Raw genomic sequence first — 25767 nt, forward strand, 5'->3', positions numbered from 1 at the left:
GTAGGCTGTACCATCTGGGTTTGTGTAAATACATTCTGTGGTGTTCTCACAAAGACCAAATCACCTAACAATGCGTTTTCCAGAACGTATCCCTGTGGTTAAGCAATGCATGAGTATTAAGTGAGTGAGTGGAAGTGTGTGTCCCAAGGCAGGTATGGCTGTTTTCTCAGTTCCGGGACCTAATCTCCAAGACCAGAGTGGGACGTCCTTGGGAATGCTGAGCAGAACAGCCGGGGACAGGGTGGTCCTGGGGGCTGCGGGGAGGGTGGTTTCCCAGGGTGTGTGAGGAGCTACGCAACTCTCCCAATGGCTGCGGCCCCGCACGGGCTGACAGTGGAACTGCCTGTGCAGGAGACAGGCTCCTATTCAGGTGCCTCGTGTTAATCTGCAGAGGGGTTGGCAGTAGCTGCTAATTTCCAATTTGCTTGTCTTTGAATGGGGGTAATTGCTGGGAGTTGCCAGTGTTCCAGGTTGTTCTCTGGAAGAAGGGGAGGAAGAAGGGGCTGTCTGTCGTGGGCTCAGCGGAGCGCTGCCTTCTGCAGGGAGTGCGGTGAAGCCTCATGGGGTGGAGTGAGGGGATAATAGAATCATAGCCAGGCTGGGCCACAAGGGCCCTTGGAGACCACTTGATCTGACCTGCTCATTCTACAGGTGGAATTGAGATTCGGAGGGAGGGGATGTGCCCAGGACCACACAGGGTGGGCCTGACTAGGTGCTTGGCTCCAGCCAACAACCCAGCCATCCTTGGCATTGGCTGTGCCTCCCTTCCCCCATAGCCCCCCAGTCTCTACAGGGCCCCCAAGGCTGGGGCGTGTGTGTCAAGAACTGCTTTGTCTTTCTCTGACTGCAGGAGACCAGCGCAGCGGTGGGGTCACTGAGGCCAGCAGCCTCCTGGGGGGCTCCCCAAGGCGTCCCTGTGGCCGGAAGGGCTCCCCGTACCACACGGGGCAGCTGCACCCTGCAGTGCGTGTGGCGGACCTTCTGCAGCACATCAACCAGATGAAGACGGCTGAGGGTTACGGCTTCAAGCAGGAGTACGAGGTGCACGCCGGCCCCTGGGCCAGCAGGACCCCTGCGGAGGCCTCACCTGGTTCTCACTCTCTGTAGACTCTGACCCTGGCAACCCTCAGCCTAGCCCTGGTTGGACCCCTGCTCTGACAGTTCCCTACTCAACCTTTTTGCCCTTGACTCTTACCCTCATCTGAATTTTAGACTGATATGGTTTTTCACTCTCATGCTAACCCTGATTTGAAATCTGACCTTGAATCCCGTCTCCATCTCTATGTGGATTGTGATCAGGATCCTTATTCTGTCCCTAGTCTGAACCTGCCCACTGACACTGACCTTGACCTAATCCCAGCCTGACATTGATCCTGAGTGTCATCCTAAGCTCCATTTGAACTCTGGATCTCATCTCACCTCTGTCTGAACTCTGACATCGCCCTTATCCTAATCTAAATTTGACCCCCACCTTTACCTTCTTTCTAATTCTTATTCTAAGCCTGACCCTTATTCCAAAATGTCTTTGAACCCTGACCCTCTTTTCCTCTTTTCTCATTTCCCTTCCCCCCACACGCCTTGGTTTTGACCCTGGTCCCTGGCTGGCTTTATGATAAAAGGACCCACAGTGACAGTGACTTTATCTCAGGCCCAAGTTCAGCTTGAACCTGGCCCTGATTGTCCCACTCCCATCCTGCCTACATCATCCTCATTGAGGGGAAGGGGCCCTATGAGTGAGGGTCCCTCTCTCCCACTGACCACCACTTCCCCTTCTGGTAGAGCTTCTTTGAAGGCTGGGACGCCACAAAGAAGAAAGACAAGGTCAAGGGCAGCCGGCAGGAGCCAATGCCTGCCTGTGAGTCCTGGGGAAGGGCCTGGGGTCCAGGGCAGTGGGCGGGAGGGCATCAGGAAGGGGAGCACAGCCAGGGTGAGCTGGGGCAGCCTCAGAGATGATAGTAGCATTGGCCACCTTTTATTGAGGGTCCTGCCACACGCCACGCCCTGTGCTTATTTCATTTATTCCCGTCAATTCCCCTGTGAAGCGGGAAATACTATAATCCCCGTTTTACAGATAAGGAAACTGAGGCTTGGGAGATTAAGATTCCTGCTCAAGGTCTCAGAGCTAGTAATTGCCTGAGCAGCATACACTCTTGGGCCTCCTTGACTCCATAGCCCAGACTCTAGCCCCTGGTGTGTCCCGCCTCCCATGGTGCCCAGAGACTACTGGTAAGCCCTGAGACTCTAGGTTCCCTGGTGGCCCTGCCTGTGCCCTATCCCCAGCCTCCAGGAATCCCTCCCTGACTGCCTAGCTCTGGGCTCCCCAGTTCAGCCCCTGCCCACCTGCTCTGTGTTTACAGATGATCGGCACCGAGTGAAACTGCACCCGATGCTGGGAGACCCCAATGCTGACTACATTAATGCCAACTACATAGATGTGAGTGCCTTGCCCTGTCATTTCTGCAGACCTGGCCCTGCCCGCTCCAGGCTTACTATCCAGGCAGGGCAGAAACCTGTTGGATAAATGGGGGTTCAAGTGGCTGAGTTTGGAGTGCCCCCATCTCTGCAGTCAGTGCCAGGGTGCTCAGAGGAGGGAGGACAGTGGGCAGCAGATTCTGGAAGGCTTTCTGTAGGCTGGAGTTGGCCTGAGAGATGAGGTGCTTTAGGGAAGCAGAACAAAGGGAAGAGGCAGACAGCTAGGCCAAGAGGTGAGGAAGGCGGGAGGCATGGAGAATGGGATTCTCACCATGCACCGTGAGGCTGAAGAGGTAGGCAGGGGCTGGATTGTGAAGACCTCAAATGGTAGGCTCAGGAGTGGGGGCTTTTTCCTAGGGGCACCAGGGAGTTGTTAAAGTGTTTTGACCATAATCAGAGTGGTCCTTTAAGAATAATAACACACGTTTATCCAGCATGTACTGGGTGCCAAGCACTGTGCTAAGTACTTTACACCCAAGATCTCCTTTTCTGTAATTCCTCCACCCACCCTCCGAGGCACTTAGCACCATGACCTCACTTTACAGGTGAGGAAACTGGGGCTCAGAGACGCGAAGCGACTTGTCCCAGGTTGCACAGCTAGTGAGTGGTAAAGAAAGGACTCAAATCTCAGCCTGTCTTTGTCTCTAAAGCCTTTGCTGCTGTGAGGCTGTCCTGCCCACTGCTGTAGCAACAGGACTTGGATGGATGGGAGGGAGGGGCCAGAGACAGAGTAGGCAGCCAGGAGGCTTGGGCTTGGGTGTCAAGGAGAGGTGATGAGTCTACTCCCTAGGTGTGGAAGAGGGGTGAGACGGGACAGGGCCCCTAACCCCTACAGCAAACCAAGTCTGGGAGAGCATCATTTAATCACGTATGAAATAAATTTTAAGCACTTCCTTTGTGCCACGTATTGTGCTGGGCACCAGGGATACAGATGTGAACAAGACAGTCATGACCTCTGCTTTCCTTGAACGTATCTATTCAAGTGGGTGAGACAGATAGACATTTCTACAAATCAAAATAACTTCAGATTAGATGAGCAAGCGCAGGCCAGAAGAGAGATCACACAGATTGAGTGTTACACAGCAGGCTAGTGGCAGAGCCAGGGCTGGTGTGGCGGGCTTTGTGGAGGAAGCAGGGCTTGAGCTGCCTCTAGGTGGCTGGAGAGGAGAGGGAAGAGTATCCCGGGTGGGGAGCTGCCTAAGCAAAGGCCTGGGGGGCCAGGTGGAGCAAGGCACAGGTCTGGGAGCCGAGGTAGTCAGGGCTTCTGGAGGTGGCCTCTCCTCTCCCTCTTCTTCTCCTCCTCCTGGGGCCAGATGTGCCATGCCATGTTTCCCAGAATCCCTTGCTGCCTCCCCCACTCATCCTATCCCTTGGTTGGAGTCAGGGCCAGGCCTGGCCTCGCAGACATGGGCAGCTTTGGTGACAGTGGGCCTCTCCTTGGTCTTGTCAAGGTCCCAGTTGGCTTCTCTTGGGCCCTGGCAGGGACACACCACTCCCCACTCTGTGGCTCAGCCCGGCCCAGCCTGCCCGTCTCCGCTCTGCCTGCCCTGCTCACATCGCCCATTCTGGCCACTCCTGTGCTCCGTCCACCTCCATCTGCCCCTGGCCTAATATCTGTCTCTTTTGCTTTATACTGTTCCCTCACTGGAATCATTAAGATTCGGATAAACCGAGAAGTAAGTATCTCTCTCCCCTTCTCCTCCTCCTCCTCTTCCTCCTGTCTGTCTGACTGGCTGTATCTCAGACTCTCACAGTCTCTGGCTGTCTCTCTCTCTCTCTGTCTCTGTCCTTCCTTTCTACTTATGTGCCCAGCGCACCAACCGTCCATTTCAGCAGCCTGGCCAGGGGCCGCCCAGGGCTGAAGATTCGAGAGTGTTCCTATTGTAAGCAGTTCCCTCCCATCCTTCACTGCCTTGAGCAGGGGCAGCAGTGTTGGGGGTGCTTCCCCTGCCCCATTCTGCACTGGTCACCACTGTCTGTCACCTTCCTTCCCTGGTCCCGCCATTCCCAAGGAGTCCTCCCTAGCTGCACCTTCTACAGGACCCTTTGGAGGGTGCAGGGGAAGCTGCCCTGGAGGGCCCTGTTTCTGCTGCTTGAGGGTCAAGAGCTTGGACAGCCCCAGGTCAGCCTCCTAAAACTACTTTCCCTAGTGTTCAAATACCTTCATGATCAGTTTGCCTGAAACTCAACCCCGACCATTTTACCCTCCATTTAGCCTTAATTTGAATGTTTTTTGGAGGGAGCAGTTTGGATATTCTGTTTTTTAAAATTAAGCATTTTTTTTTTTTCCTTTTTGAGACAGTTTCACTTCTGTCGCCCAGGCTGGAGTGTAGTGGCACGATCTCGGCTCACTGCAACCTCTGCCTCCCCGGTTCAAGGGATTCTCCTGCCTCAGCCTCCCAAGTAATTGGGATTATAGGCATGCACCACCACGCCCAGCTAATTTTTGTATTTTTACTACAGATGGGGTTTCACCATGTTAGGCTGGTCTCAAACTCCTGACCTTAGGTGATCCACCTGCCTTGGCCTCGCAAAGTGCTGGGATTACAGGCATGAGCCACCACACCTGGCCCATTTTTTAGCCTTTTAAAATTAAAAAAATAACTACCATAATTCATCTAGCTATTCTCTGATTTGATTTCTTTTTTCTTTTTTTTTTTGAGACAGGTTCTTGCTCTGTCACCTAGGCTGGAGGGCAGGGGTGTGATAATGGCTCATTGCATCCTTGAACTCGTATGCACAAGCAATCCTCTTACCTCAGCCTACTGAGTAGCTGGGACTACAGGTGTGTGCTGCCATGCCTGGCTAATTTTTTTCATTTTTTTTTTTTTTTTTTTTTTAAAGAGATGGGGTCTTCCCAGCACTTTGGGAAGCCAAGGCAGGCAGATTGCTTGAGTCCAGGAGTTCGAGACCGGCATGGGCAACATAGTGAGATTGTCTCTACAAAAAATACAAAAATTAGCTGGGTGTGGCGGCTCATGCCTGTAGTCCCAGATACTGGGGAGGCTGAAGTGGGAGGATCGCTTAAGCCCAGGAGGCAGAAGTTGCAGTGAACCGAGATCGTGCCATTGCACTCCAGACTGAGCAACAGAGCCAGTCCCTGACTCAAAAAAAAAAAAAAAAAAAAAAAAGAGAGAGAGATGGGGCCTCACTATGTTGCCTAGGCTGGGGATTTTTAATATGTATATACTATTTTCATAATATTTAATGACTCATATGCTATTTTGTGGGTGCTTTTTCCATATTGTCTCCTTTTTCCTTTAAAAAATATATTTCTTGGCTGGGTGCAGTGGCTCGCACCTGTAATGTCAGTACTTGGGGAGGCTGAGGCAGGAGGATTGCTTGAGCTCAGGAGTTAGACCAGCCTAGGTAACATAGTGAGACCCTGTTTCTACAAACAAACCAACAAACAGAAATTAGTTGGATATAGTGGCCTGTGCCTGTAGTCCCAGCTACTTGGGAGGCTGAGGTGGGAGGATTGCTTGAGCACTGGAGTTCGAGGCTGCAGTGGAGACAGTGGCATAGAGTGACAGCAGGAGGGAATTGAGCTAGACGTGAAGTTCCAGTGCTGAGGGCTGGGAGACGCTGGGAGGCTTTTTATCATTAGTCACTTTGACTGTGTTTTGGTCATTTTCATGGGAACAGTGAGCAGGTATCCAACAGAATCTCTGAGTGTTTGTCTTACTATTATCCTCATATTGCAGAGGAGAACAAAGGCTTAGAGAGGTTGAGAGCCTGGCTACTCAGAGGATGTTTTGAGGCCAGCAATATGGATACCCCCTGGGAGCTGGTGATGCAAAATCCTGGGCCCCACCCCAGACCTTTGAATCTGAATCTGCCTTTTAACAAGATCCCCGGGAGATTTATGTGCTCAAGAAAGACTGAGAAGCACCTTCTCAGCGCTCAAAGTTACACAGCTACTACTGCATAGCTGTGGCAGGGACCCAGGTCCATTCAGCTCCAACACTCAGATTCTTCACCCCATAGTCAATCACCTTCTGCCCCAGCAATTCTTGACTTCCATTTGACACACTTGATTCGTTTGTATCTTCAAGGATACTGCTTCAGCTTTAAAATAGTAGTAGTAGTAATAATAATGGGTGTTACTGATTAAGTACTGACTTTGTGCTAGACCCAGTGCCAGGCATTTAACATACTACTTTATTTGCTCCTCACAGCAGCCCCTCAGAGGTAAATGCTGTAATTGTTCCATTTTATAGACATGAAAATGGAGGCATAGAGAAATGAGGGGGTTTTTGCTCAAAGGCACACAGCTAGTGAGAGGTAGAGCTGGGATTTGAACCTTGGCAGTCTGTCCCCCGGGCTCCTCAGGTCTGGGAAGTTCACGAGACCAGAGTTGTTGCTGGGAGCTGTGTTGAGAGTGTAAACTTGAGGTAGGGGCCTGGGCTGGTTTTCTCAGTGCCAGCCCTGCAGTACTAATTCCCCTTTCCGCATTGATGCCCTTGGTATCTGGTGAATTCTTTTGCTTAGAAAGATGAGGCCTTATGGCAGGACCTCATGGGTGGCTGTGGCCCTGGGGTGGCTTGTGGGAGGGCAGGTTTCTCTCCTCAGGTTGGGGGCTCTGGGGATGGAGGATAAAGTAGCTCTTGGCCTCTCTCTTGTGGGAGGTGGTACAGGTAAAGTGCTTAGCACAGTACGTGACCATAACAGGGTCATTATTATTGATCTTAAAGATTTTAACAGTTTTATCTAAGGGCCGTGAGTAATGCCTGTGCCCATATACTTCCATCCTGAAGCCCTCATTTCGGCCCACCATGCTCTGAGTGACTGAGGAGTAGGGGGGAGGGGTACTGTCCATGCTGGTTATCCCGAGGGGGGCTAGGATAACTGACAAACTCTGGTTACCCCACATTTGGGATCTGGGTTGTTTAGAGCTTCTGGAACCCTGGGAACAGGCAGGGCCACTGGGGACTCTGTCTCCCAACGACAGCCTGGCAGAAAGCAGATGCCTCTCTCCACTTTATGGGTGGGGGGTCCCTCTAGGCACATAAAGGAGTCATGTTCTCTCTGGGGTTGCACAGTCCAGGTTGGATTAAGCCCACAACTCTGGTGTCCCAGCTGCGTTTCTCCATTTCCTAGGGGACTAGGGGGGATGCAGAGTCACCCTGGGTAGGAGGTCCTAGGGACGCGAGGGAACAGTTCCCTGGTGGGGTAGGGGTTCTGCCTCTGGAAGGGGAGGGCAGAGGGTGTGTGAGGGAGTGAGGGGCTGCTCCCTGGGGTCTAACCGCTCCCTCTCCTCCTGTTCCAGGGTTACCACAGGTCAAACCACTTCATAGCCACTCAAGGTACCTGGCACCTCTGCCCACATGCGCCTTCCTGTGTGCCTTCTGGCATGCTGGAATGCCCTCAGCTTGCCTTTCTGCCTCCCCTGCTGATCCACTTGGATTCCTGAATGACCCCAACCCTCGCCACATTCTGGCTCCCTGCTTGTTCATCTGCTCCCTATTCTGCTGGGTCTCTTGGAATCTGGCCGACTGCCTTTGTCACCTCTTTGTGTTTGTGTCTCCCTGATGTGCTTAGTCCATCTGCAGTTGCTGGTCCACCTGCCTGTCTCCAAAGTGGTATTTGCAAAAGGGCTAGCAGGTCTCAGGCCTCATGGGTGTGAGTTGGGCCTCTCAGTCTGGTGGCTGCCTGGGTTCTTCTGTTTGCATCTCTTTCCACGACTGTCCATCTGTCTGTCCCTCCTGGACACTTATGCCATTGCCAAACCATCTGGCCCTCCTCCAGGGTCCCATTCAGGATGAGCGGGCTCTTTAGCCAGGCCCTCTCCTGATGCAATGCAGCCTCAGGGCCCTACAGGCAGGTGTCAGCTGCAAGCTGGGTGTTGTGGGCGGCATGAAGCCCCTGTTGGGGCTCAGGAGGCCTCCTGGCCTAGGGCGTGGTGCTGGATGGTGCTGGGTGTGCTGACCTGGGGTGGAGACCTTGTCTCAGGGACAGGCATCCTCTGCATCCCCAGGGCCGAAGCCTGAGATGGTCTATGACTTCTGGCGCATGGTGTGGCAGGAGCACTGTTCCAGCATCGTCATGATCACCAAGCTGGTCGAGGTGGGCAGGGTAAGCCGGGCTGTGGGGCGAGCTGGGGCGCATGGCAGGCCAAGGGGGCAGCGACGAGCCCACTGAGTCCTGTCCTGTGGGGCCTTCAGGTGAAATGCTCACGGTATTGGCCAGAGGACTCAGACACCTACGGGGACATCAAGATCACGCTGGTGAAGACGGAGACCCTGGCTGAGTATGTCGTGCGCACTTTTGCCCTGGAGCGGGTGAGTCTCCCTGCCGCCTGTTCCCTGCAGAGGGTGCCTGAGCAGGGATCAGAGCCCACTCCCACTTCCCCCAACTCTGGGAGCAGGAGGGTGAGGAGCACACCAGTGCCCATCCCAGCAAGGAAGCTACTTGGTCACTGTTTGCTGGGAACACTCTGGAAGGGCAGGAAGGTAACTGCCTTTGTTGGTGCCCATAAGAGGAAGCCGAGACAATGAAGGGGTTGACAGTATCTGCCAGGTGCTGGCTCCTACTCTGTGCTGAGCCTGCTACACATATTGTTTCAGTCCTGGAAAGCTCCGTGGGATTAGCCCAGATACGGAAAGTGAGGCTCAGAGGGCTTATGCCAGGCAGGAAAGGCCACATAGTGACTGGCTGGCGAGTCCTGTCCACGATCCCATTTGATCTGCTCTGTAAAGTCCTCAGAGGAAATATAGTTTTTTTCCTTTAAATTAAGACCCTGGGAGTCAAAATGATCTAGGTTTACACAGCAACCTGGTGGCAGAGGTGAGTATTTCATAGCCCAGGTTTAGGCATCAGGCAGACCATTATCCAAATCCTGCATGTTGTCGGTTTCTCTAAACTTGGGAAAGTGGCTTCTCCTCTTTGAGCCTTAGTTTTCTTGTTTGTACGATGGGACATTAATACTTACTTCATCAATAAATTGATCATTGGGATTAGTTGAGATTATACAATGAGACGCTCACCACAGTGCCTGGCACACAGCAGGTGTCTAATAGATGCTGCCAGGGACTCTGACTATTATTCCCATTGTCTCCCCAGAGAGGCTACTCTGCCCGGCACGAGGTCCGCCAGTTCCACTTCACAGCGTGGCCAGAGCATGGCGTCCCGTACCACGCCACGGGGCTGCTGGCTTTCATCCGACGCGTGAAGGCCTCCACCCCACCTGATGCCGGGCCCATTGTCATCCACTGCAGGTGGGGGCACTGGGAATCCTAAGGAGAAAAGGGGCCCTTCTCCCTGGGAAGTTGGGCTTGGGGTTGGGTTGGTTTAGGATCCTTAGTGGAGACCAGGCCTGGGTTCTCCTGCTTAGAGACAAAGTGCAGGAGGAGCAACCCCCAAAGACCCTGTCCCCTTTGAGCTTTGGCTCTGAAGTTGGCACCTTCATGTGCTCCCCAAGACCTGTGAAGCCCCTTGACCCAGTTGCTGAGGAGGCACTGGAGATAGGGAAGGGCCTAGGGGCTGGTGAGACACCGCACGATTGAGTTCTGCCTGCTTTCAGTAAGCAGCTTTTCGTTGTACACCTGCTGCGTGCTAGGCCTGGCCTGGGGGTGGGAAGGACTTCAGTTCTTTCCACCAAACCCAGTGGGCCTTGCCCACCCATTGGCCTTCACACCTTGTGCAGACCCTGACTGGCTCCCGTGACCCTAGCTGCCCCTCCTCTCTCTGCTTCCTTCCTGGCTCCACATCTTTCTCTTGCTTCTTAAATGGGGACCCAGCACGCTGTCCTGGTCTGCCCTCTGTCTCCTCCTGGAGAGCCTAACCCCCAACCTTTGTGGCTTTGTCTATGGCCTCTGGGTCTCGTTGCGGTTCCTCTACTGTGTTCTTATCAGCTCCCCAGATGCCGCATGGTAGAGTCGTCCTCCCTGCCCTGCCACCTAAACCAGCTTCTCTTTGATTTCTTTAGGCCTCTTTGAGATGCCATCTTTTAAAAACAAAACTTTATTGATATATAATACACTTAAAGCAAAGTGCAGAAATATGTTTAAAAATATGAATTTTCATAAACTGGGCACACCTGTGAAATAACCAGCTCTACTCAGATTAAGAAACAGAATATTGGCTGGGCACAGGAACTCATGCCTGTAATCTCAGCACTTTGGGAATCCAAGGTGGGAGGATCATTTGAGGCCAAAAGTTCGAGACCAGTCTGGGCAACATAATGAGACCTCATTGCTACAAAAATAAAAAAAACTAGTGGGGCGTGGTGGCACAAGCCTGTAGTCCCAGCTACCTGTGAGGCTGAGGCGGGAGGTTTGTTTGAGTATGGGAGTTCCAGGTTACAGTAAACTGTAATTGCACCACTGTACTCCAGCCTGGGCAACAGAGCGAGACTCTGCCTCTAAAAAAATTTTTTTTTAAAGTAAAGAAAGGAACAGGACATGAAGCCCCAGAAGCCCCCTTGAGCCCATTTCTGGCCTGAATTCCCCCATCCCCAGTCCCAGAGAAATCACTGTTCTGACTTCTACAGCAAAGTTAGTTTCGCATGCTTTTGGACTTGTCATAAATAGAATCATACAGCATGTACTGTTTGCTGTTTGTCTTCTTTCCCTCAGCCTTAGATTTGTGAGGTTCGTCCACAGTGGATCATCTTCCATCGAGTGAATAAATGAGTGTGTTTGTCCATTCTGCCACAATAGGCATTTGGGTTGTTTCCAGTCTTGAGCTATTATGAGTAGTGCTGCTAAGGACATTCAATCGTATGTCTTTTGGCCAAGAAATGTATTTCTTTCTGTGTGGTATGCATGTAGGAGTAGAACTGTTATCTGTGTGAACGTTCAGCTTTAGGAGATACTGCTGAGCAGTTTTCCGAGGGGGTTGTGCTAAGTTAAGCCCCACCAGGGATATGCAGGATATTCAGTTGCTATATGTCCTTGCCAGCACGTGGATGCCACCATTTTGAAACCTGAAATCTTGCTGTCATCTTTGTCCACTCTCCTTCCCCTTCAACTCTGCGCAACCTTGTGTGAGGACAAGGATCTTGATGTGCCTCCAGTCAAATTAGGGAGATAGCCACATAACCAATGACTTTGTAGCAGGAAGAGTGTTTTATTGAATTAATTAATTTTTTTTCTTGAGACAGGATCTTGTTCTGTCATCCAGGCTGAAGTGCAGTGGTGTGGTCTCGGCTCACTGCAACCTCCACCTCCTGGGTTCAAGCGATTCTTCTGCCTCAGCCTCCTGAGTAGCTGGGATTACAGGCACGTGCCACCACACCCGGCTAATTTTTGTATTTTTTGGTAGAGACAGGATTTCACTATGTTGGCCAGGCTGGTCTCAAACTCCTGACCTCAAGTGATCCATCCACCTCAGCCTCCCAGAGTGCTGGGGTTAGCCACCATGCATGGCCATGAAGAGTATTTTAATAAAAACCTGCCCACATTGCTTTGGGACCTCAAAAGAATGACATCATCCTGGAAGGGTCAGGGATGCTCCAGTGGCTATGTGAATGGGTATGAGTGTGTGGGCTTTTCAAGGATGTGCAGGAGATTTGGTGGTTTTCAGGAGGAAAGAACAGTCTTGAATTAGCTCCGAGGGTCATCTCTCCTAATCTATGTTGCTAGGTTGAGCCAGTGTCACCTTTGCATTCTCCCCACCCTCTCTCTCCTTCCCCAAGGCCCATCCCATCTCTGTCCTCTGGCACATTTCACCAGAGCTCTTCCATCCAGCAGCCTGGGCCCTGGCTCCTTACTTGGGGAGGGACAATCATCTCTGTGTCCCTGTCCCCTGTATGGTGTAGACATGGCCAGTGCCCTCCTCTCTTCTTCTCCTTAGTCCCGGGCTTCCTCCCCAAAGCTCTGACATGGCCTGGGGCTGCTCTCTCTCCAGCGCGGGCACTGGCCGCACAGGTTGCTACATCGTCCTGGATGTGATGCTGGACATGGCAGAGTGTGAGGGCGTCGTGGACATTTACAACTGTGTGAAGACTCTCTGCTCCCGCCGCGTCAACATGATCCAGACTGAGGTGCGGGGACCTGGCCCTGTCCCCACCATTACTTCTAGGACTGGAGTTTCTCGTGAAGGAGCCTGGAGCTGGCGGGGCATGCCCAAAGGGTGTCCTGAGGCTCTTCCCTTCCCTCAGATCATCCCTGACCTTGAGCCACCAACCGCATAGGGTCATCCTGGACTGCTCCCCTGTGTTCTGTTGGGTGGGGTCAGACAACGGGTCCTGTAGCTGACATACCTGGGATTGCATCCTCACTGGATGTGTGATCGTGGGCTGTCCCCCACCTCTCAGAGCACCTCACAGGGTTGTTATAGGAGATAGGGATGAAATAGGAGATAAAGGGGCATGTCCATGGAGGTTGTTTCAGGTAGGCTTGGTCCAGCCTGTAGTAACACACGGTTGGCCTCTACCTCAGAGCACCCTGCCTCAACTTTGAGCTTGCTTAAGCCCCATCACCACAGATCTCCAGCTTCTAGGCCCCTCCTCGGCCTCATTCTCGTCTCCTGTTCCAGGAGCAGTACATCTTCATTCATGATGCAATCTTGGAGGCCTGCCTGTGTGGGGAGACCACCATCCCTGTCAGTGAGTTCAAGGCCACCTACAAGGAGATGATCCGCATTGATCCTCAGAGTAATTCCTCCCAGCTGCGGGAAGAGTTCCAGGTGGGGGACGAGTGCACGTGTATAGGGGTGTGTGTGTGTGTGTGTGTGTGTGTGTGTGTGTGTGTGTGAGTGTGTTGGGGCATCCTCAGTATTGCAGGAGTCATTGAAGGCCGAGAAGCAGGGACCAGTCTGAGGCCACAGCTGGAGGGACAGAGCTGAGCTACTAGGAAGGACCTTGAGACAGCGGAAGAGAGAGTGCATCTAAGCGGTTAAGAGCCCAGGCTTTGAAGTCAGATAAACCCAGGTTCAAATCTTGGCTTACCTAGTTAAGAGCTGCGAGTATCCTTGAACAAGTCCCTTTACCTCTCTGAGCCTCAGTTTTGTTACCCAGAGAAGAAAAGTGTGAATATGTCCCTTGGAGTGTTTGTATTCATTGGGATTCTTTTGGTTGTGAGTGATAAAAATCCAGCTTTTGTAACTGAAAAGCCTGAGGATTGTGCAGCTTCAGTTGTGGCTGGATCCAGGGGCTCAGATGATGATGCCAACATGTGGTTTCTCTCTGCCTTGGTTCTGCTCTCCTGTTTTGGCTTCATTTTCAGACTTGCACCTGGTCCCCAGCAGTGCTGGACTCCTGTCATCTCTATTGTCCAGTGACTTTGGAAAAAGGCACTTGCTCCCAGCATCCCCCCAAAAGTCCTAGATCAGACTCTCATGTTCCCATCCCTGGACCAGTCACAGGTCAGAGAGATGGAGCTCGCTGATTGCCCCTGGCTCTGGTCACATACCCAATGCCTGGCTCTTGGGGCAGGACCTGGCTTACCATATCACATGGCTGAGATGGGAAAAGGCTGGTTCTCCAGAGAAGCCTGAGAGTGATCATTGGGTGGGCAGAGACCTCAGCAGTCCTCTCCACTCCAGGGTTCCTGCAATGGCTCAGCAGGATGGCACGTGCTGGGGACCTGGCACTTCTCACAGGAGGTGCAGGATTCCCGGAGGAGGGTGTCAGGCTTTGGGGATCATGATAGACTGCGTTCCCTGTGAGGGATCTCCAAGGACAAGAGAAAGGAACAGAGCCCCTGGGTCTGGCTGCATGAGGTGCGAAGGCACGGGGGTGGAGGAGATGCTCCAGAGATCCGGGTGTGATTCAGTGCCCGGTGCTTAGGACTTCATTCTGTTCAGACAGGGCCATGACCAAGGAAGGTGACCCCCTCTCCAAGTGCCTGGAGTCCACTTTGTGGAGGGCATGGGGTTTCAGGGGTTGCCTCAGTGAAGGCACTGATGAGCTAGTAGAGATCCTCACTGTGCCCGTCTGTGTGTGCCGAGCTCAGCCCAGTGCTTGTCATGATCTCACTTTGGCCTCCCAACAGCCCCATGAAGTAGGTATATTACTTCCCTATTTCACAGTCGAGGAAACTGAGGCAGAGAGATGCAGTAGCTTGTCTGAGGTTATGTGGGTGGCAAGGAGGTAGACTCTGGTCTCTAGAGTTCTGTCCAGGCCCTACAATGGCCTAGAGACTGGGAGTCTGGGTCCCTGCCCTGTACCCTTCTCTCTGGACCTCAGTTTCTCCATCCATAAAATGGGGTTAGTAACTCAGTCCAGCCTCCTTCACGGGGATATGAGGAGGCCCAGCAAGCTCTGGACATAACTGTCTGTCCCCACCCCCGCTCCCTGTAGACGCTGAACTCGGTCACCCCGCCGCTGGACGTAGAGGAGTGCAGCATCGCCCTGTTGCCCCGAAACCGCGACAAGAACCGCAGCATGGATGTCCTGCCGCCCGACCGCTGCCTGCCCTTCCTCATCTCCACTGATGGGGACCCCAACAACTACATTAATGCGGCTCTGACTGATGTGAGAGCTCGGGGTGGAGGGGGCTCTGGGGCTCCCCCTCCCGGCAGCATCAGGGAAGGTCCAGGGTCCAAGGGAACAGAGCTGAAGGCTCTGGTTGGGGGAACCCCTGCCCATTCTGGGGAACAGGATCGTGCGTGACTCTCCTACCCCTAGGGATCTTCCATTCAGGGCATTCAAGCCAGTGTCCCCCACACTCTGCCTGAGCGGGGTCTGTTTGTGGAGTTCAGGCAGGGCTGTCTCCAGGATCAGGCCCAGCAGAGCCTGGGGTAGGATGAGTGATTCAGGGGGCTTTGGCTGGGGAGACCTCGAGGGTTTGGGGATGGAACTTGAGACCTGATGTCTGCAGCCAGGGGAGCTTGTCCTGGGGAGAATGAGCTGGAGTTTGATCCAGGACCGGGCCTGGGACAGTGATCTCTGGCCCCATTCTTCCCTGGGTGGGCATGGGCCCTCTGAGGGCACAGGAGCCATTTAGAAGTCTCTTTCCCTGCTTGCAGCTCAGAGGCTTTGCTTCCTTTACTGAGGGTTGCAAGCAGTGCAGGAGATGGGTGCTGGCATTTTAGGCCCCTGATAAATGGCTCCAAGATGCTGCTGTCTGAGGTGGGAAGGGTCTAGGATTATTATCCCTATTCCTCTGCGACACTGGAACTAGTTCATATGTAGATACAGGAGACACACAGGTGGAGATCAAATGTTATAGATAAAACTGGAGATGGAGTTTGAGATGTGTGGCCAATGGGTGGGCCGCTCCTTCGCCTCTCCCCAATATAGCTGTGTAACCGCAGGCCACCCCTCCCCGTCAGGGACTGGCCGTTACTGGCAGGGAGCAGGAGCAGTTGACTGCATGCTTTCCGAGGGTAGGCTGGCCTCGAAAAAGAGGGAGTGGAGCCAAGCAGCCTCGCTTATGGGAGGAGTGAGTGAAGGGTGGGCCAGGGTCAGGTGTGTCACCGCTGCGTCTCTCCACACAGAAATGAGGAATGCCGACAGGGAAGGTTCTCCCACAGCGGGTAAGAGGGAGATGGACTTTTTATGGCCTGATGCTTGGCCAGGAACCCCTTGGCAGGGCAGTGCAGGGGACAGCAGGGTTTCTTTAAAGAGGGTGACCTCCCAGGGGGCTTCTGGGCATCAGCTGAAGGAGAGGGGAAGAGCAGCCCTAGCCACTGATGGGAGAGATGTGAGGGGCCCATCAGTCACTGTCATTCAGCTTGGTGGATGGAATGTGTGCTCACATGCTCGCCTGGGAACATCCGGCCTGCTGAGGGGTCAGGGGTCCTGGAGGAGTGGCATATAGTGCTGGGAAGATCTTTGAACTAAACTTAGAAAGCTGTACTCTTGTGCCCAGCCCCCTCCTTGACCTTAGGGTGCCCATCTGCACAATGGGGGCCTGGAAGGGAGACTGTCTGAGGGTCCTGAGCTGGGGCTCCCTGGCCCTGATGGGTGGGTTATCACATGGAGAAGTTCTGGGACAGCCCTGTCCCCTCCTGAGGTCATTGATGCCTCTGATGTCTGACCCCAGCCATGCGGGTCCTATTGGCTCAGGAGCCAGGAGGCCCCATTTCTCAGACAGGCCCTGAACTCGTCAGTGAGGGGCCAGCTGGAATCTTTTTTTGGTGGTCAAGTCTTCAAGGAGCCCCGTTGGGCACCCAGGCCTGAGTTTTGGAGTCTGGGCCTGGCCTTGAGGAGTTGTTAATCAAGAGCCTTCAGAGAGTCCTGGAGAGGGACCACTGGGGGACCAGGGGGGCTCCTTGTTTCTCTGCACCACAACTTGCAGGATTACAAAGGGCAGATCAAGATTTGGTCAGGGCCCAAGTCAGGGTCAAGGCCAGAAGAAGCCAGACAAAGACCAGGGTCATGGGAGCCTGTGCCAGCCCCTAGGTCGGGAGGAAGATTGGGGGTCAGGAGAAGAGCTCGGGAAAGAGAGGGGGATATGGCACAGGGTGGGGCAGGGCAGGTCACCAGGGGAGCCTGGGAGCTAGATCTCTGACGGGAGAAGGCCGGGTGCCAGCTCCCCTGGCAGGACGAGGGAGCAGTGAGCAGCGTCAGGGCCTGTCACTGCCTGGGGAGCCTGGGGTCCCAGACCCTTCATTGATGGAGTTGGGAGGGACCTAGAGATTTATTTATTCAAAATATTTACTGAGCCCCTACAGGGCTCTGGGTGGAGACCACACCCTGGAAGCTCTGCTCTCCTGAACCTTGCTTTTAGGAGATGGAGTGGGATAGTTAGGAAATAAATATACAATGAAATGTCATCAACTGGAAATTTCTACAAAAACAGCCAGGCAGAGTGTTTAATGTGGATTTGGGGTGTTGGCGGGGGGCTATTTTTGATGAGGTGGTAGGGGAGGGCTTCTCTGAGGAGGTGATAAGCAAAGACCAGGAAGAAGTGAGGGAGAGAGCCATATAGACATTTGGGAAATTTGGCCTAGGCAGCCAAAATAGCAGATGCCGAAGCGCAGAGGCAGGGAGTAAGCTTGGCCAGCCTCTGCCATGAGCTCAGCCTCATGCCCAAGCTCCCCTCGCCATACCTTTGGAAACTTTTGCTGTTTAGTTCTGGGGGGTCCTGGGCTTGGTGCCCAGAGGCCTGGGCCCACCCTGTCAACCCAGGGGCTCTGTGTGCCGACCAGCATCAGAAATGGCCCACTGGAGGCAGCCTGGTCCTATGGGGCACAACCGCCCAACTCAGGGTGGGCAGTGCGGGAAGACAGTCTGGGGCAGAGGCTCAGCCCAGGCCAGGGGCCGGGAACAGGGCCCCGCTGAGTCCCGGTTTCCCTGCAGAGCTACACACGGAGCGCGGCCTTCATCGTGACCCTGCACCCGCTGCAGAGCACCACGCCTGACTTCTGGCGACTGGTTTACGACTACGGGTGCACCTCCATCGTCATGCTCAACCAGCTGAACCAGTCCAACTCCGCCTGGGTGAGGCCTCCACTGGCCAGGCCGACAGGCCACCTGCTGCCCAGGTCCTCTGTGTATTCAGCGGCATGGTCCCCAAAGCCAAGAGTTGGGTCCCAGCTCTGCCATCTATTTATTGTGTGACGAGTCATACACCTTCTTAGAGCCTCAGTTTCCTCATCTGTAAAACAAGGGTGTCAGATGGGAGACCACTAGTTGCTCTTTTTCTTTTCTTTTTTTGAGACAAGGTCTCACTCTTTTGCCCAGGCTGGAGTGCAGTAGCGGGATCATAGCTCACTGAGTTGTGCAGCCTTAACCTCCTGGACCCAAGCCATCCTTCCACCTCAGCCTGTCGAGTAGCTGGGACTACAGGCTGCATCACCACAGCTGGCTGATTTTTTTTTTTTTTTTTTTTTAAATAGAAACACAGTCTCACTATGTCGCCTGGGCTGGTCTTGAACACCTGGCCTCAAGTGATCCTCCCACCTTGGCCTCCCAAAGTACTGGGATTACAGGCATGAGCCATTGCATCTGTCCACAGTTGCTCTTTATTGGCCCCCTGCTAAGCCAGGGACTGCTTTGCACTCCTGGTCTTATTTAGAATCTATAATGACCTTGGAGGGAAGGCTTCAGTGAGAAAATTAAGACCCAAAGAGGTACAGTGCCTTCTCCAGGGCCACATGGCTGGGGAGGGGCAGAGCTGCGCTCCCCAGCCTTGACTGCCTCATTCCAGAGCTTCTGCTCTTTTAGTCACTCCACTAAAGCGCCCTTCACGGGGGCCTCCGAGGTAGAGTACAATTCAAGCCTCCTACTTTCTGACTGTTTGATCTAGGGTAAGTTGATTGACCTCTTTGAGTTTCACTTTCCTTCTCTGTAAAATGGGGGCCATCATAGGACGTGTTCTTAAGGCGTTATTGTGAGGACCAGGTCAGGTGTGCATAGGATGCATGGCACTGCTGTGTCTGGTGCACAGTAGGCATGTGGTACGTGTAGGCAGTAGGCAGGGACAAAGATGATGAGTGTGACAGTTGCATTTGAGATTGGCCCAGACACTGGTTCAGTGACCTCAGCCTGGGGGCAGCCCCTCTGACTCCCCCATTTCCCTTTGGAACTCCCAAGAAGTACAGATACCCAGCCTTCCAGCCCTGCCTGACCATGTGCTGTAGGTCTCTGGACCCCTTCCCACTCCAGCTTTCTGCTGGGCTCGGGGCTAGGAAGATTTGCTGTAAAATGAGTACAACAGCTTCTTAATGGCCTCCTGGAGAATATTTCATTAACTGGGCTCTTTATGTATCAGGCACTTTGTGAAAATGACCCAGGACTACAGGGTCATGGGCCTCAGCCCTGGGTGTAGCAGGAACCATCCTTGAGAGTAGAGGGGAGAGGCCCAGAGGGAGGCTCACACAGACATCATTCACTGGGCACTGATTTGCTCATCTGCTCAACCAACTTTGCCCATGAACTGCTCCCTGCAGTGGGCAGGGAGGAGACAGAGGCAGAAGAGACACAGCCCCTCCCAGATCTCATGGTCCAGGAGGAAACAGGTAGAAAAACTGATAGTGACAGCACAGAGGGAAAAGGGCTTTCAAAGAGCTGGCACAGGGACAGAGAAACCCAGGGGACCATGTATCAGCGACGGCTTCCTGGAGGAGGTAGTGTCTGACCAGAGATATGTGGGAAGGGCAGAGTTGGCTAGCTGAGGAGGTGAAGGAGGAGTGACCCGTGGAGAGGGAGCAGCCTGTGCAGAGTTCTGAATGCACAGGGTTGCCAGGACCTGAGGCAAAACGGGGAAGGTGGTGTCTTCCTGTCATGGGCTGTGGTCAGAGGGGATTGATGAGCATGGTGTCTTTTTGGAAGAGGTTGGGAGGCATTTTACAGATGGAGAAACTGGGGCCAAGAGAAAGGAAGAGCCTTTCCTGGGCTTCAGGCAGAGCTGAGACTAGAAACTGAGGCTCAGGATACTTAGCCTGGAGGATGTGTGTGTGCGCACGCATGTGTGTGTGTGCACGTGTGTGTATATGTGCGTGTGTGTGTGTGTGTATATGAGGTCGGAGGGCTGTACCTCCTCTGTTCCTCCATAGTCTGGAGTCTGGGAGGGGGTTGTATTTAGGACCCTGACTCCATGGAGGGGTCCTGGGGCAGAAGTGGGAGTACTGAACTGTGTTGCAGCATCAGGGACACCCCACCTCTGGGAGCTGGTGCTGAAGGGCAGAGGCAGTGAGAGAGAAGGCTGGGGGAGGTTCTGGGGTGGGTGGGAGTGATCCAGGCCTATTCCTGGAAGCAGGCAGCCTCATGTAGGAGCGTGTGAACCGGTTAAGGTGTAGCTTTCTAGCTGCACAGCAGTAGGCATCAGTGCACTGTTTGCGAAGGGTTCGTCTTGGCTGATCTGAACGTGTCAGTGCAGAACGTATTGGGGCAGGTGGGCCTTGCAGCCTGTGGGTGATTGGTGGTGACTGGTGGGCCGCTGAAGGTGAGTCTGGAGAGAGTGGGTGGGCCAGGGTGCGTGGGAGCTACAGGGCAAATGTGGAGCCCTGGGAGTGGGCATGGCTGTGGGGTGAGCCCCGGCCAGGCTCTACTCAGCTCTCCCCTCTCCGTACCCATGCCCAGCCCTGCCTGCAGTACTGGCCAGAGCCAGGCCGGCAGCAGTATGGCCTCATGGAGGTGGAGTTTATGTCGGGCACAGCAGATGAAGACTTAGTGGCCCGAGTCTTCCGGGTGCAGAACATCTCTCGGGTGAGTGGTCTGAGGATCCCCAGGGAAAGACCCTGGGTGGTGGCTGGTGGCTGGGGGAGCTTTTAATGACCCTCCGGGTCATCAGGGGCTCCTGGGACTCTGGTGCTCATGTCCCCGTGGCTGGCTGCCCCTGTCTCCAGCTGCAGGAGGGGCACCTGCTGGTGCGGCACTTCCAGTTCCTGCGCTGGTCTGCATACCGGGACACGCCTGACTCCAAGAAGGCCTTCCTGCACCTGCTGGCTGAGGTGGACAAGTGGCAGGCCGAGAGTGGGGATGGGCGCACCATTGTGCACTGCCTGTGAGTACCTGCCCAGCAGGAGGGCGGGTGGAGGGGTTGGGGAGCCAGGGGCAGAGGTCCAGTCTGAAAGGGTGCCAGCTTTGGCTGGACTGCAAAGCTGGCACCGAAACCCCTGGGCTCTCAGATGGCTGTGACCTGGATGCTGCCCAACCAGCCAAGGCTGGCTCTGGAGGAATCCAGTCAGTTTCCAGGCTATAGACTCAGCCCTGAACAACTGCCTAGTACCCTCTGTGTGATGTCTGACTTCGCCAATTTGAGAGTCCTTTGTCAGAATTTTTTACCCCATGAGATTGTGGCACACTTTTTATGCCAACAGAATACCAGCCTTTGTTCATGCATGCACACATGTGACTTTTTCCTTCCTTCCATCCATCCATCCATCCATCCATCCATCCATCCATCCATCCATCCGTCCATCCACATACCGCATTCGTAAGTTCATGTATTCACTCATGTCTGGGTGCAGTCACTCCCTTGCTCCCCACTTTTTCATGCTTTCAGCACTTACTGAGCCTCTCGAGTGGCAGGCTGGGCCTACTGGAAGCTGGTGGGCAGCTGAGTCAGTCTGGGTCTGGCCCCCAGGGGTTTTGGTTCTTCTGGTGGGAAAGACCCCTGAGAAGGGGAGTGAGGGCCGCCTCAGTCTGCCACCCCCCAGGAGGCACCCCACACGTGGAGTCACAGGGAAGGAGGGAGAGGCACAGAGGGGATGAAGCTCAGTGGGAGGCTGTGGGCTTGACTTGGGGTGTGGGTACGTTTGTGCCTGTGTGCCCACGTTGCCAGGTGGTGACCAGTCTTCTCAGCGTTCCTGTTCCACCTTGCTTTCTGGGTACGCGCTTGCTGCTACCCCGCCGTTCTTTGTCACTGCCTTTGTCTCCGGGTGTTTCTCTTGGAGTGTGTCAGGCCTCCTTTCTCTCAGAATCTGCAGTCTGTTTCGCCTTGAGAACATGTCTTCTGAGATGTCCTAGCCTCTGATCCTCCTTAACCTCGTCCTGCTGGTCACCTCTGGGCCCTCTCCTCCTCCCTCTGGGTTCCCTAGCCCCACCCCTTACCTCAGGGTCCTCAGCCCCGCCCTTCTGAGTTCCCTAGTTCTGCCCGTCACCTTGGGCTCTTTGGCCCTTCTTAGTTTCCTTGCCCCGCCCCTCACCTTTGGACTCTTCGGCCCTTCCTTTCTGGGTTTCCTAGCTCTGCCTCTCATTTCCTGGCTCTTTGGCTTCTTCCTTCTGGGTTCCCTAGCTCCGCCCCTCTCCTCTAGGCTCTGCCCCTCCTTCGTGGTTCCCTGACCCTTTCCTTACCTTCAGGTTCCAAGGCCCCACCCCTCACCTTTGGCTCCTGAGCCCCGCCCCAAACCTTTTGCATCTCTCATTCAGAAATGGGGGAGGACGCAGCGGCACCTTCTGCGCCTGCTCTACGGTCCTGGAGATGATACGCTGCCACAACTTGGTGGACGTTTTCTTTGCTGCCAAAACTCTCCGGAACTACAAACCCAACATGGTGGAGACCATGGTGAGGGGCTGTGTCCCGTGCCCAGCCACTTCTACCTTCCTGGTCCATGCCAGGCCAGGTTCCTTAGCAACCACTCTCCCATATCTGGGCCCCACCATTGGGCTTTGGTTCTAGCCCTGTGGTCCTAAAACATTACCCCCATTTCCCCCTTGTCCCCGAGGGCGGGCCTGGGCTCATGCTTGCCCTCTCGCTCCCCGTTCCCCGCCCCCCGCCGCCACAATACTGGAGTCGGGGTCAGGCTCATGATTTCCTCCCTCTCTTTCTCTCCCCAGGATCAGTACCACTTTTGCTACGATGTGGCCCTGGAATACTTGGAGGGGCTGGAGTCAAGATAGCGGGGCCCTGGCCTGGGGCACCCACTGCACACTCAGGGCCAGACCCACCATCCTGGACTGGCAAGGAAGATCAGTGCCTCCTGCTCTGCCCAAACACACCCCCGTGGGGCAAGCATTGGAGTGGATGCTGGGCCACCTTGCTGCCCCTTCCACTGTGGGCAGGGTCTTTCACTTTGTCCCATGGGCAGGTCGTAGGCCAAGGAGGAGCGTAGCAAGTCTGCAGCCCAGCCCCACCTCCATAGGGTCCTGCAGGCCTGTGCTGAGAGGCCTGGCACTGCCTGGCAGAGTGACAAGGGCCCAGGACGGCCGGCTCTGGGGTACTCAAGCCAAGCCCCTTGGCACCATCCTGGCCTTTGGCAGGGATGAGTGAGGCCCTGCAGAGAGTATCCCAGGCCAAGATTCCCACTCTGCATGTGGGTAGAGGGTGTACTGGGGCTTGGCATGTGGGTAGAGGGTGTACTGGGGCTTGGCATCTAGGATTCCATCTGGCACAGCCTCTGAGGGTCCTGGGGAAGCAGGACTCTGTTCTGAACAGCCAGTGGGGCACACTGACTGTCCTCCCCAGGGGAACTGCAGTGCCCTCCTCCCCACTGCCCCCTACAGCCCCTGGGATATTTTGCTCACTATCCCTCCCCACTTCTGCTTCCCTGGTATGTGCTCTGAGCTTCCCTGCCCATTCCTGCTGGGCCCCATGGTGGGCTCCTTCCCTGCCTGACCCACTGTTGCAGAATGAAGTCACCTTGCCCCCCTCTTCCTTCAATCTTCAGGCCTCACTGGCCTGTCCTGCTCAGCTTGGGCCAGTGACAATCTGCAAGGCTGAACAACAGCCCCTGGGGTTGAGGCCCCTGTGGCTCCTGGTCAGGCCGCCCTTTGTGGGGAGGGGCAGTGTTAGAGCAGGGCTGGTCATACCCTCTGGAGTTCAGAGGAAGGAGGACCAGTGCTTTTTTGTTTCTTTTGTTATTTTTGGATGGGTGGTTGGGAAGGTCTCTTTAACATGGGGCAGGCCACACCCCCATTCTGTGCCTCAATTTCCCCATCTGTAAACTGTAGATATGACTACTGACCTACCTCGCAGGGGGCTGTGGGGAGGCATAAGCTGATGTTTGTAAAGCGCTTTGTAAATAAACGTGCTCTCTGAATGCCACAGAGCAGCCCTGTGTGTGTCTCACCAGCCTGACGGGGCCTGCTCACCTGCTCCCAGCCTCCAGTGCAGTGGGAGGGCCCTGGAGAGGCCTGGGTTCTGATCCAGTCCTGGTTTTTCTATTTGTAAAATGGTGGGAGTGTGGACCAGGACATCGCTCAGGGTCCTTTCACTTTCAGAGTTGGTTCCAAGGGACCCTGGCCATTGCTGCCCCCACCCAGGCCTCTGAAGCAGTTCCTCAGGTAGGGTATATCAACCTGAGACCCCTGAGGGCCACAGAGCTGCCTCTCACCCCACTGGGGGCCCTGGATCAGGTTGAGCTCTTTCTGGGGCAGAATGGGAGGCTCAGGCTGTGGTGTCAGGCAGATGGGCCCAGCAGCTGCGAGACCCTGGGTGAGTTAGTGCCCTCTCTGGGGCCTACTTTATCATCTGTAAAGTGGAGACAGTCCTGTTTGGATCAGATGAGGTAATGATTAAGTGCCTTATGCAGTGCCAGGCACATTGAAAGGGCTCACTTTACAAACATGGCAGAGATGGGGGCAGAGGAGACATAGCCCTGCTGGGGATGACCGTCCCATTGCCCCAGCCCAGCCCATTCCCAGCCCCAGCCTCCTCATGGGGTAGAGAGGGAGGAGGAGCGGGCTGGCTGGTAGGGACCCGGGTCACTCCTGGCTCTGTCACAGACTTGCTGCCTGACCTTGGACAAGACAATTCCTGTTTCTGGGCCTCAGTTTCTTCATGTGAAGGCTGACTCTATGATGTACTCATTCTATTTGCACACTGGCTGACCCTGTGTGCCTCAGTTTCTCCATTGGTCAGAGGATACAACCCATTCTAATGACCTCACAATTCAGCATACTTTAATCTGAGTTAAAAATTAATTGGCCAGTTAGGATCGCACTTGACTAGGGCACAGACTGACCCCTCATCCTCATTCTGAGCTGACCTCTGAGCCTTACGTGATGGATCACAAATGTGTGTCATGGGTACTGGCCCCGTGATAGAATATGACTTGCTTTGCCCAATAGCATGGGGCAGAAGTGACGGCATGTGAGTTCTGGATCCCAGGTCTCATGAGGCCTTCCAGTTTTTGCTTTAGCTCTTCTGGAACTCTGCTATACAAGGGAACCTGTCTCACCTACCAGATGATTTGAGGGCACACAGAGGAGAACCAGCGCATGCCATAAACAGTCAGTATCAACTCCCAGGCTGTGAGTGAGGCTGTCCTGGACCTTCTAGTCTAGCTGACCTGTCAGGTAAGTGTAGCCCCATGGCTAAGCTTAGAAGACACTGCCCAATGAGCCCCTAGAACTGGGAGAGATGATAAATGGTTCTTTCTCTGAAGACGGTCTGTTGGAATCCCTTGTTACATACACAGTTAGCTTTCGCTGACACACACGCGTGTGGAGCAGTCTGGATGCGGCTCGGCCCTTTGCTCTGGTGCTGGCTCCTCAAGGGCAGGGAGTGTTTCTGTGCCATCTTGTGTCCATTGCCCAGTAAGGGGCTTGTCTTGGAGCTAGTGCCCTGGAAATGTTGGCACGAAGGAGGGAAGGAAGGAGAGGTTGGACTTGCCTGCCCGACTGACCAGGGGCATCTGGCCTCTCAGAGGAGCTGGGGAGGTGGGCTGTGTATTAGAAGGAGCACCAGCTCCAGAATGCACAGGACAAGGTCCCGCCCCCAGCTCCACACCCCACAGTCGGGTGACCTTGCACAATCCCCTAACAACCCTGCAATAAACATAACAGGACCTATCTGCAGGATTGGTTGTGAGGTCTAGGGACAAAATATTTAAAAGGAGCCAGCATAGTCCTTAGTGACATAATTGGTCCTCAATAAAGGGCATCTCACACCATAATACTGAAGCCCCTGGATAATGAAAATGGTGACGGTCACCTTTCATTTAGTGCCTATTCCTGTGTTGTGTGCCCTACAGCCTTTATCTCTTCCTTACTCCATACAGCAGCTCTTTAAAGTGGGG

The 25767-nt window shown here is 54.2% G+C and overlaps 1 protein-coding gene across 1 annotated transcript in view; it reads left to right on the plus strand.

Moving 5' to 3' along the window:
• The window catches only part of PTPRU (protein tyrosine phosphatase receptor type U), a 90205-nt gene extending 66409 nt beyond the window's left edge, over window positions 1-23796 (plus strand). Inside the window, 15 exon segments of the mRNA XM_030913499.1 lie at window positions 851-1041; window positions 1780-1855; window positions 2358-2434; window positions 7742-7778; window positions 8450-8538; window positions 8637-8753; window positions 9535-9689; window positions 12322-12457; window positions 12952-13101; window positions 14717-14890; window positions 17663-17803; window positions 20387-20512; window positions 20653-20810; window positions 22178-22313; window positions 22586-23796. Of these exon segments, the coding sequence (XP_030769359.1) occupies window positions 851-1041; window positions 1780-1855; window positions 2358-2434; window positions 7742-7778; window positions 8450-8538; window positions 8637-8753; window positions 9535-9689; window positions 12322-12457; window positions 12952-13101; window positions 14717-14890; window positions 17663-17803; window positions 20387-20512; window positions 20653-20810; window positions 22178-22313; window positions 22586-22648 (1826 nt within the window). The 3' untranslated portion in view covers window positions 22649-23796.
• The last annotated feature ends 1971 nt before the right edge of the window (window positions 23797-25767 follow it).

The sequence above is a fragment of the Rhinopithecus roxellana genome, chromosome 12 (genome assembly GCF_007565055.1).
Source record: "Rhinopithecus roxellana isolate Shanxi Qingling chromosome 12, ASM756505v1, whole genome shotgun sequence".
NCBI classification, from domain to species: Eukaryota; Metazoa; Chordata; class Mammalia; order Primates; family Cercopithecidae; genus Rhinopithecus; species Rhinopithecus roxellana.